Source organism: Crocodylus porosus, unplaced genomic scaffold (assembly GCF_001723895.1).
Source record: "Crocodylus porosus isolate Cpor-Errol unplaced genomic scaffold, CroPor_comp1, whole genome shotgun sequence".
Taxonomy (NCBI): domain Eukaryota; kingdom Metazoa; phylum Chordata; order Crocodylia; family Crocodylidae; genus Crocodylus; species Crocodylus porosus.
The window spans coordinates 59,407,295-59,419,573 of NW_017728931.1; the positions used below are offsets into that span (position 1 = coordinate 59,407,295).

Sequence of the window (12,279 nt, forward strand, 5' to 3'; positions counted from 1 at the left end):
CCCCCAAAACCAAACCTGATATAAAAATATCCTGAATTATGTGAGATAAATTCAAGACTATTGAAACTGAACTAAAGGAAGTATTTTCTGTGGCTAGTGCATTGAACTGACTTGCTTCTGGTCCACAGGTCCTCCCAAGATTTTACAACCAATAGACCTAAACCTCACACAATCTTTGTTTTTTTTATTTATAAGTTGGAAAGCAGATGGCATTTTCATTTCTCATGCGGCTTCTTTATTTTGACCTAAAGGCTGAACTAGTTGAACAAATTTAAACTGAAAAAATGGTTTGTACTTTGCAACTCAAGCTTTAGTTGCAAGACAGTGGTTGAGTATTTCAGTAAGCTCTAGTTCCGAGTTCCTTAGCCAGTGATTTGCATGAGTTCAGTGGCTTGTATTTCCTCTTTTAGAGGAAATCAAGCTTTCCGGATCAAGAACTACAGTTGATCTGAGCCGGCAATGAGATTAGACCCTGGTGGGTATTCATGGAACCTCTCTTGATATGTTCTGCCCTTTCCTAGTAGGGGTTTCCAGAGTGGTGGTGGGTGAGTGGCAAGCTCTATTACTCCTCCTGACCTTTTTACTTTGTGGCCACTTTTGTTCAATGTGTATATAAGGCTGCTTGATGAGGTTTGTTTTGGGATTTGGAGTGAGGTGTCATCAGTATGCTGATGACACCCAGGTCTCTTTTTATTCTAATCAGAGTCCTTCAGTCTGTCTTTTCCCAGTGCCTGGTTGCAACTGAGGATTGGATGTGGGTGAACTAATTAAAGGTGAATCTAGACAAGATAAAGATTATGGTGATGTATGCAGACTGCTTAACTGGGGGTAGGAGTATGGGAATTGAGACATTTTATCACTGATGGGATCCAGCCTCCCCTTGTAACTCAGGTTTGCAGTTGTGTGGTACTCCTGGATCTTCTGCTGCGCTTGGATCTTCAGATGGCAGCCATGTTTAGGAGTACCTTTCACCAACTTGGTCTTGTGAGAATGCTGCATGACTTTCTTTCAGATTTTGTATCTAGTCACTCAGCCATGTTTTTTGCAACCTTGAGGCTAGACTACTGCAACATGCTCTCTGTGGGGCTGCACTTGATGACTATCTGGAAGTTTACAGCTGGTGCAGAACATAACAATCTGCTTTCTGAAAGAGGTGGGTTGCTAGGAGCACGTAACTCCAGTGCTCCAGAGTCTGCATTGGCTTCTGATAGCTTTCAAGGTGCTATTCACTTTGTTCCAGGGGTGCAACTCAAGGTGCTGGTTTTGACCTAAAGGTCCTAAATGCACTTAACCCTTCTGTATGGTAAGGCCATTTGTTGTCGTTCCTGTTCAGTGTGTATACAAAACTGCTTGGTGAGATTTGTACACATCTTTGGAGTGAGGTGCCTTCAGTATGCTGATGACACCCAGCTCTATCTTTCTAATTTTTTTTTCTGGAAAGAGACTTGGGTCCTAATATGGCTCAACCGTTTCCTTTTTGCCTTACCTTGATGCCCTAAAGTCAGCTAAGAACAATCTCCTGCAAATACCATTGATGTGTACCTAGTTCATAGGCAAATCTAGGATTGGGGCACATACCCAGTGAAGAGAGCTTGGGTTGCATATGTGCTATACAGCCGAGTGGGAGGTGGCTGCAGCCCCTTGCTGTGATCCTGGATGCAAGTGATCTCTCAACAACTTCTTCTGGGAGCTCTACCTGTGATCTCTGGGTTCTGCCCAGAATCCCTGCTTTTCAAGGAGGCATGTCTCCTTCCCCTCCTCCCTGCCAGCTTTCAACAGCAGGCAGAGGAGGAGGTCAGATGAACACTCACAGCACTGAGCCTCAGGCTGCATGAAAGCTGTATATTGCTGCTGGCTGCTCTTCCCTTCCTTTTCCCTGCTACTGAATTTGGGCTAGGGAGAAAGGAGGGGAGGACTGAAGAGTGCCAGAGTCCTTGCGTGTCTGCCCCAACCAGTGGTGAGTTCATGGAGCTCCAGCACATGTGGAGCTCCCAGCAAGAATGTGCTGACCTGCAGGTGAACTGTGAGAGCTCCCAGTGCATGCAGTGCACAGCCAAAGGGTTGCATGGCTGCACCACCCCACCCCTGGGTCCACTCCAGGCCAAGTTCCCTTGAGGAAATAATAGTTTGACAGGTATTTCTTAGTTTCCCCTGAGTCTGCAAAATGCGTCATCTCCTTCTCTCTCCCCTTTTCTTGAGGCCCACCACAGTTCAAGCCTGGACATCTTGCAGAAACATTATAGGACCTTCCTGTGTGGTCAGGCATTTAACAAGATATACTAAGCAGGGATACTGGGAGTTTTTATCTCATTCTGCCTGCTTTGTAAGTTTTGTCTCGTACTGTAAGCTTCCCTTGGCCTTTGCTGGGAAGCATGGCATATAAATCTAATAAATGATTATTAGATTGTAGCAAATTCAGGCCTAAACATACTTTGTCACTTAACTGTTAAACTTTAGGCTTATTTAACAAATAAAAACTTAAATCACTTTTCTACTCTGCTGGACCCCACCTGGTGTTCCATGAGTGCTGTTATACATGGAAATAAGCTATATGATTATCAGTCCTCCCCACTTTTTTCTCTTGAAGGCTTTTCTTTCCACTGACAGAACCTTCTGTGCAAAACTAGGCACAGGCAAATACAGTAGGTATTCCTTGTCAGTTGCTTGATAAAGAACACAACTCAAGCTCTGTCCCTTCATTACCTGAACATCTCCATAACAAATGTAAAATCTGGAAAACGATGGACAGTTCATCCTTATTTCAATTTTATGATAAATTGCCTCATTTGTGACGACCGTGGCATTCAGAAATAAACAAAATCATTATTCTGATGGCATCCCTTTTATGTGAAGTGTACCATGTACTTTTATATAAGCTTCTTGACCTTTTCTGTATATTCTTTTTTATTTCAGGGACAAGTCTGCGATAAGGCAAAAACTGGGAAATGCTGGCACATCCATCACATGGAAGGAATGTGTCCATGCATCTGGGAATGCAAGAATCAGAGTACCTGATATCCCAGGGCAAGAAATAGAGAAATGAGATCCACTTTCAACATTTAGAAAAAATGAGGAGGGAAACCCCCTCCCCTCAAATTTTGAAGGAGAACAAACTCCCCACCCCCCCCACCCCACCCCCCAAAAACAAATGTAGGCAAAAGGACAAAGAAGCCAGGCCAGGCTACAGACAGCAATAAAGAAATAGAACAAGGGCAAAAGTTCACTGTAGACTACTGATGGAGTCATGTGGGACCAAGAGCAACTTGCACAGTTAGCCCACATCTTAGTGTAAAACAATCTGGCTTGTGGTTTTGGCTCCTTAGTATTGCATTATTTTTTTTTTCCCTGCTGCTGACTCCCACGGTTTGTGCTAAAATTGATATACATAACTCCTGTTTCACTTATGCCTGCTGAACTCTACTTCTGGCATCACTACTTTATCTCAGTAGCCTCCGGCATCCAGAGTTACATACAAACTACTTTTTTTATGATCTCAAACCAGAGTAAAGAATCACCAATAATGGAGTAAGCTGCTAACATTTCGGTGGCTTGGCCTAGTTGTCTGGTTGTGCATCACTTGGTGCAACAACTTGTGGGGTTTCTTTGCCCCCTTCTTGCTTTTATAAATGTAGGTACAATACAGGCAGGAAATATGAAAGCATGCAAGACAGCAGTTGTATAGTCAACAGAGTTCCATTTTGCTTTGTCTTCCTACCATCATCCTGCAGATCCTAGGTCTAAATTTGAACTGCCAAATTATAGCTGTGTAATTGGCATATGGTTTCATGACCCATGGAAAAAACTGGTACCAAAATATATTTTAAGCATGAGGAACAGTTCATTTCATTTGCTGTAGAATAGAAACTGCCAAAGGGTAGAATTTAAGATTTGGGATTTGTGTTCTTTGGCCCCTCATTCCAGCTTGCATCTCAACAGACTGCACATGCATCCCCTTAAAGGCTCTCATACCCATAGAGTCATTGTCCTTTCTTGTTGTTTCTGGTTTTGGTTAGGCACACATGGGTTCACCTGTATCCTTGCAATGTAGGAAACCCAGTCGGTCAAATTTAACCAGTGGTTTGGATGTTTGCTACAATAATCGTATGCCCATGAAATGTAATATATCTGTTGTTAAACAGCATTTGCTGAGAACTAACAGTTCCCTTGTTCTTAAAAGTTGCTATGCATGGCAGCCAGCTTCCACAGCAATAGCTACTCTTATTTTCCTGTAGTGACTGGAGCTTTAATTCAGATGGTCTGGTTCTGGCAATAGTGGTATAGAACTTCTTTTTTCCTGCTTAGTTCTGCAGTTAATTACACATCCAGTATCTCTTAACAGCTCTCGTATCAATCCGTAATCATGTTTGCTCTTTAGGGATCAAAAACAAATTTTGAAGTAACATGAAGATCTGGAAACTTTTGATTATGGTGAGAGAACAGAGCCTCTGGCACATGGATTACACCAACCTATTTTTATTCTGACTTATTTTTATTCCAGCAGTCTTTTCTGCCCAGAGCAGGGGGGCTGGACCTGATGATCTCACGAGGTCCCTTCCAGCCCTAAACCTCTGAATCGAATGCATTACATTACTAGAATAGTCCCCACTAACTTTTTGGGGTTACCTGGGATGCTTGATTGTTAATATTCATGATCTCAGTTGAAAAGTCTGTCAATCACAGAACAAAACTCAGTGTTCTGCTTTTCATTTGAAAATGTGCTGTAGGTAGGAAGCTGGGAAGTTTTTGTTTCCTGCTGTTACTCCCTTGCATTTGTGGATGGCCTCTTTAGTCTCCGTATCCCACTACTTAATTCCCTTTATAACCTTTTGAGATGCATACTCAAAGTGCAGCACACCCGAAACACTTGACTAGTACCATGCTAAAACATCAGGAGGAGTACTGCACTTGAGAGGTTGTACAGACACTGCCTGATTACTTAACTCTACAGCAGTCAGGTTACATTTTCAATGCTGTAGTTATCTAGTTCAAATCCAGTTTTCCTTCTATTCTTGCTTCAAAACTGAGTTCTCATTTTCTTTCTCTAACAAACATCCTGTCCAAAGTTTCCCCCCTAAAACCATAAAGTTACCTATAATTTATTTTCCGTTGATGATTTTGTACATGGGTGAAGAGTTCCGTATCAGAGTTTCTTGCTATCTGTGGCATGTCATACAAGTTGAGTGTTTATATACAATAATGAAAAGGTTATCAATATGTGTGGTGAAACCTAAACATATACTAAGTATGTGTATATGACTAAATCTCAGTCTCCGTGTCCTTGCTAAAATGGGTTATGGCATATAGTTCAGTAGTTCAAGTGAAGTCTGCATAAAGGATTGAATGGTTCCTGGGTTTAAAAAAACATTTTTAAACTGGTGTTGTATTATTATTTTTTTAATACAAATTATTGTTCCCAAGGGTAGTTCAAGACAGAATTATGTTCCTAAGCAAGGACTTGAATGTATCTCTTAGTTCATGTTACTGAGATGTTTACACTTCTAAACTCCTGTTTATGGCAATAAACTCATTCCTGAGAGTTTGGTAGTGTTGAAAGGTTGGATATATACCATCTGATTTTTTTAGTCAACTCTATTCTATAGATTTACCTCCCCTTACCTTTATGCTGCACTAGAGACTCAATATTATTTGAGAATAAAGATAGTAAAAACTTAAACTGGGCTTTTCCTGTTCTGACTTGGAAGCCGGTCTTGATTTATGGGAGGTTGTGCTTATGAGTTTATCAGGATTTAAGAAAATATTTCACTGCTGTGGGAGGGACAGGGAGGATGTGTGAGAGCAAAGTGTATACTTTCAGTGTGAACCTGGAGTCAGCTCTGCCTAGTGGATTAGATTGCTTTAGACCAGTGGTCTCCAAAGTGGGGTGCACAAGACAATCCATTGGGGTACAGGAAGAAAATATTAGAACTTATATTTATATAAATATACATATTGGGGGTGTGTGCTCAAAAATTTTTTGCTGATAGGGGTGTGCAATCAAAGAAATTTGGAAACCACTGCTTTAGACCAACAGACAGTCAGTGCAGTGTGGCCATTCCTAATTAAAACTAGTGTTCTGCTACTAGCGCAAGTAAATATCTGATCTCTCAGAGGAAGGTTGTATTCTGTTAGTGTACCTAGTTAGTTGAGCTTGATGTATATTTGTATGGGTGGAGAATTACTGGATTTTTCAGAAAGCTTAAAAATTTTCTTTACCTAAGGCACCTGGCAAACATTATTACACTTGTTAATTGCATCTTAAATAGTAACTTGACCACAAATTCAGGCAATAAATGATGCTACAGTTACTCTACAAAATGTGTCATTTTTTGGCTAGTTTCCATCACACCTTAAATTGAATGTCTAGCACGGTCCCCTGCTGTAATGCCGATTTGTATGGTAGGGCTTAGTTGACAGCTCTCCCAGCCCCAGGATTGCACTGGAGTCTCTATTTGGCTCTAATATGGTCCCAGGGCTAAAATGAACAGTCAGCTGGCTTATGGGTCCCAGTGCTGGGACTGCACCAGTTCACCAGGCACCTGGCTTTCTTTCAATGTATTGATATAGGGCAGTGGTCTCCAACGTTTTTAAGTAGGAGATCACCTTTTGGCATTTAAAAGCAGCCCAAGATCTACCAAGCTGCTCCCCAATTTGCACCTTCCCCCCTCCCATGTAGTAGGTAAATCTGTGAGGAGGGAAGGGGGTGGGGTGCAGATTGAGGCAGAGGAAGAAATTTATTTGAGGGTGCACCTCCCCAGCAGGTAAGTCCCACTTGGCCCGGGCCCCACTCAACTTACCCCTGCTTCTGCCTCTGCAGCACTGTCCCTCACCACGGGGGGCCTCAGTCTAGCCCCAGACCCTTTCCTCCCTCATGGACTGGCTTTCTAGGCTGGGGCATACGCATGCATGTGGGCACTCAGCCCCCCACCCCAGCCTCAGATCGACTTCAAGAGGCTCTGAGATCTATTGGTGAATCGAGATCCATTGGCTGGTGACCACTGATATAGGGAGAGACTGGGTTTGTTATCCTGGGCTCACCCTGCACTGGCAACCTCAGGTGGCAGCCTCAGAGGGAATGTATAACTGGCACTTCTCCTACTAACAGCATTATTTCAGTAATGACTTCATTCCTACTTTCTTAATGTTGTTTTTAGGACTGATCTTACATGTTTGTCTGCAACTTGTGTACAAGGCTGAAAAGTGTTGATAAAATGTGAAATCTTAACTGAATTTTTTTAGAACTGAAAATTTGGGGCTGAGGGACAGTGTTGATAAGTTGCAAAGCATGGAATGTAGTCATATTTTGCAAGCTTAGGGTTTTCAAGGTTTTATCTTTTTAAATTAAGAGACAATACGTCTTTGATATAAAAATAGCTGTCACCAAGTTAACTTGCAAGTAGAGAGGGCACCATAGCCTTTACTGGCGTTAGTTAATTGAAACAAACACCAGTGCTTAATAGTCACCTGGGAGTTGCTTAGAACTGATGTAAAAATTTACCCTTTTCTCTTTTTTCTTTTTTTCCCCACCAATAAGAATAAAGTCATAGTTTCAAACTGGTAATCAAACATGGCAGGAGTGCTATCAAATCTGTTGGTGTAATAATTACATTGTTTCAAGGAGGGGAGCAGCCAACAGCGACAAAAGAACAGCTTAGGGACTATTTAGAAAAGGTGGATATATACAAATCCCTGGGGCCAGACAGGAGGCAACCAAGGGTGATGAGGGAGTTGGTGGATGCAATTCAGAGCTGTTGGCCATCGTCTTTGAAAACTCATGGCAATCGGGAGAGGTCCTGGATGATTGAAGAAGGGCAAACATAGTGTCCATATTTAAGAAGTGGGGGAAAAAAGAGGATCCAGGGAACTACAGACCAGTCAGCTTTACCTCAGTCCCTGGAAAAATCATGGAGCAGATCCTCAGGGAATCCATCTCAAAGCACTTGGAGGAAAAGAAGAAGGTGATTAAAAACAGTCAGCATGGATTCACCAAGGGCAAGTCATGCTGAGCCAATCTGATTGCCTCCTATGATGGGATGACTGGGTCCTGTGGATGTGAGGAGACCAGTGGCTGTGGTATACCTCAATTTTAGCAAGGCTTTTGACGTGGTCTCCCACAACGTTCTCACAAGCAAGTTGAGGAAGTACAGGCTAGATAAGTGAACTGTAAGGTGGATAGAAAACTGGCTGGAGCATCAGGATCAGAGTAATAATCAATGGCTTAATGTCTAGATGGTAGCTGGTATCAAGTGGAATGCCCCAGGGGTTGGTCCTGGGGCCAGTTTTGTTCAATATCTTCATGAATGACCTGGAAGATGGTATAGAGTGCACCCTCAGCAAGTTTGCAGATGACACCAAGCTGGAGGGAGTAGTAGATTTGCTGGAGGGTAGGGCTAGGATTCAGGGAGACCTTGACAAATTTGGAGGCTTGGGCTAAAAGAAATCTGCATGAGGTTCAACAAGGACAAGTGCAAAGTCTTCCACTTAAGAATGGAACAATCCCATGTGCCGGTACAGGCTGGGGGCTGACTGTGTGGACAGCTGCTCTGCAAAAAAAAAGGACATGGGGGTTTACAGTGGTCAGTAAGCTGGAATATGAGCCAGCAGTGTAACCTTGTTGCCATGAAGGCTAATGCACACTGGGCAGTATTGGTAGGCATGTTGCCAGTAGGTCCAGGAAAGTGATCATTCCCTTCTATTCAGCACTGGTGAGGCCACATCTGAAATACTGTGACCAGTTTTGGACCCCCCACTACAGACAGGATATGGACAAATTGGAAAAAGTCCAGTGGAGGGCAACAAAAATGGTGAGGGGGCTGGTGCACATGACTTCTGAGGAGAGGCTGGTCTTATTTTGTCTAGAGAAGAGAAGACTAAGGGGGGGGATGTAATAGCTGCTTTCAGCTACCTGAAAGGTGGTTCCAAAGGATGGAGCTGGACTGTTCTCGGTGGTGGCAGATGACAGAACAAGAAGCTAGATGAAGCTTTGGCTCGGATGATCTAGTTGGGGCTGGTCCTGCTTTGAGCAGGAAGTTGAACTAGATGACCTCCTGAGGTCCCTTCCAACCCTCATTTTCTATGATTCTTGAGTTATGCAGGTGAACTATATAAAGAATGAGCTGTGTGTGTGTGTGTCCCCTCATGCAACATGCCCACCATTAAAACATGCACCTTTTTATGTAAGGTAGATTGTAGACTGACATATTTCCCCCCCCCCCACACACACACACACTTCTAGCCAACTGTGTGACCATAAAGTAAGTCTCTCTGGCAATGCAGAGTGTAGCGTTCCAGGAGATGATCTGGGTGAGAGAGCTGGCACCAAGAGCTGCCTTCGTAAATGAGTGGGATTTGGAAAGGAAGAGAACACTATCTGTAGTTTCAGGAGAACTTAGTCACACAAGGCCCATGTGAGAACTCTAGCCAGACTGTTATTTCTGTGCAGTAAGTAGTTCTTTTATATAAGAAACTGTAAATAAAGTGTTGTTTCCACACTACGTCTCATCAAGATACTGCCAGCAGCTCACTTGTTGCCATGCCCAGTAGTTACAACTGTGAGACTTAACGCGGCGCTGTGCCCCTTCAGCGTGCTGAGCCAGACACAAGTGACAGCCATCTGGGCAGCTGCATGGTGTGCAGTGTCTCCAGGCTTGCTGATTTGCCAGCAAAGAAGGCAGCCTTCCCACCTAAGACATGCACTCCAGTTTTGGGAGAGCTATTTTTTGGGAAAAGACACATGTATGCAAGAAAACATGGCAGGTTCTTTAGCCTTTGTTCTGTGTTATTAATGGGCTTTTCAAATATTTTTCAGAACTATTTGGAAAATAACATGATCTGAGATTTCAGGTCCCTGCCTTCATTAAAACACTTCCTGGGAAGATCATCTCCTGTGGCTATTGCCTGTAGTTACTCAGCAGAATAAGAAGCAGAATCAAAATGTGATCCTTGCCAGTTTTCTATATTATATTAATACAAATAGGATTGTTTGAAAAGGACTTGATGCCCCTTCTTCCCAAAGGCTCTAACATGCTGCTTTCAGAATGGCCAGCCAGAGAAACTATATAATACCTTATGAATTACCTCTCCTTGTATGTTTAGTTGTGGAGATTTGTTATCACATGCTGTATTGTTTTCTTATTTGGGTTTCATTAAATGGTGTTTTTTATCTTCAGCCATACCCAGAAGATCCGGCAGTGTACAAACCACTCTCCCAGGAAGAGCTGCAAAGGATAAAAAATGAAAAGAAACAGAAGCAAAATGAGAGGAAACAGAAAATATCAGAGAATCGCAAACACCTGGCTAGTGTACGGGTGGTACAGAAGAACCTCGTATTTGTGGTAGGGCTCTCCCAGCGTCTAGCAGATCCAGAGGTAAGCAGTTTACACTTGGATTTAGGTAAAAATGACACCTTTTCACTTCTAAAGATGCACTGAAATGTAATTTTCTTATGCCTCATTTGCATGAGACTACCTTACTGATGCTGAAAGCTGTCTCTGTTGCGGACTTCCTTCCCCTTTAATGATTAAATGTCACATAGGTTGATAGGCCTACTCAGTCACTGTTTCATCAGGCTTTCTTGTTTCTGGTAGCAGAATTCATTTCACACTCTTTCTTGGGGGGAACAATGTAAAATGAGACAAACTTTCTTGTGCTGAGCCATGGCCTACAGCACGAATTTCATTTGTCAAGTGGTTTTCATCTCCATTTGAAATGGTGTCAATGTCTCAAGATGATTTCAGCAGGTTCAGCCAGCTGCTGTGGTTGGGAAGGCATGCTACTAGAGTAAGCAGCTAATATGATTTCAGTACAAAAGGAACTAGCTGCTGGATTTCTCTGGTGCTTAGCACTTTGTTCTTCTGATAGATCTATCTGACTGGCAGAAATTGCTGCTCTGTTAACCTCTCAGTGTTCCCTTCAGTTCTCATCAGAGCCTTTCCAAGGGAGAAAATATCTAGAGCAGTGGAGGCCAATCTTTCTGGCAGGTGTGCCACAAATTAGCTCTGCCCCACTCCCTATGTCACTCCGATCCCCTTCACCTGTCCAATCTTTTGCTCTGCTTTCTGCTCCCTGGTTGATCTACTGCTCTTTTCTGCTCCCTTTCCTGCCTGCTGCTGTGCTGCTTGTCTTCTCTCTGATCTGCTGCTGGGGACCCACAGGCTACCTGTGTCACTTGTGGCATGCATGCCACAGGTTGGCTGTTCCTGATCTAGAACATTAGAAAGGAAAGGGAAGTTTGAGAAGCTAGGCAGGAGGTGACAAAAGAACACATTTGTCTAATAGGGCTGTGCGAAGCTTCAGTTGCCAAATCAGGCCGAATCAAACTGGAAACCAAATCTCCAAATCCGAATCAAATCAGGAGACCCATTAAAAGGTCCGAATCAAATCTGAAGCCTCCGAATCTATTCAGAAAAGATTCAGAGATTCAGATTGGCCAGGGAGAGGCAGACACAGCCAGCCAACTGCAGGTTCTCCCATGGCTTCTCCAGCTGTGCCTGCCTTTCCGCAGGCAGAGGGAGCTGCAGGAGAAGCCCCCATGGCTGCCCTGCCTGGCCCCAGCCTCCCAGCACTTAGAGCCCCCCACACTCACCAGCTGCAGCAGCCTCTGAGGACTTGTGACACAGCCCCCCCCATGCAGCGCAGGGCATTGGGGATTTCCCCCCCCGCCTGGCACCTGTGTAGCCACTGCCCCATGGTGTGGGTGCTATGTGGCTTGGCTGGGCACTGTGTGCTATCTGGGAGCTGGGGTTACTGGGCCTGAGCACTGCCAGGCTCTGGGTGACTGCTGGAGTCACCCCATTTCTGTGACAGTGTGCAGGGCTATTTTTTTTTTTTATTTTATTTTAAAGTGCTGGGAGGCTGTGGCTGGGTTGGGGATGGGGCCGGGCAGGGCAGGGCAGCCATGAGGGCTGCTTCTGCAGCTCCCATCACCTGGAGGGAAACAAGCATAGCTGGAGGAGCTATGGGAGAACCTGCAGCCTCCCATCTGTGCCTGCCTTTCCCCGGCTGATCCGAATCTCTGCATCTGTGCCGAATCTCCGATTTCTAATTTGGCCAAATCAAATGAGGGACAGTGATTTCGAACCACTGAATCGAATCACTGTCCTCCAAACCGGCCGAATCCGAAACGAATCCTATTCACACAGGGCTACTGCCTAATAGCATAGTCTTTCATTTCTTGCTATCATTCTGTTCTGAGCAGGAAAAAGTTTTCTAGTTTAGTGGAATTCAGTGATTTAGGAATTGAGTAAACCTTGATTTTTAAAATGTTGCTAACCCATAATTGTA

At 43.8% G+C, this 12,279-nt stretch overlaps 1 protein-coding gene across 8 annotated transcripts in view; it reads left to right on the forward strand.

The window, feature by feature from the left end:
- Positions 1–12,279, forward strand: part of CNOT4 (CCR4-NOT transcription complex subunit 4) — a 69,736-nt gene that overhangs the window by 9,475 nt on the left and 47,982 nt on the right. For all 8 annotated transcript variants that reach the window (XM_019545145.1, XM_019545151.1, XM_019545148.1 and 5 more), the window contains exon 2: positions 10,167–10,364. In XM_019545145.1, the coding sequence (XP_019400690.1) occupies positions 10,167–10,364 (198 nt within the window). The remainder of the gene's footprint in view (positions 1–10,166; positions 10,365–12,279) is intronic.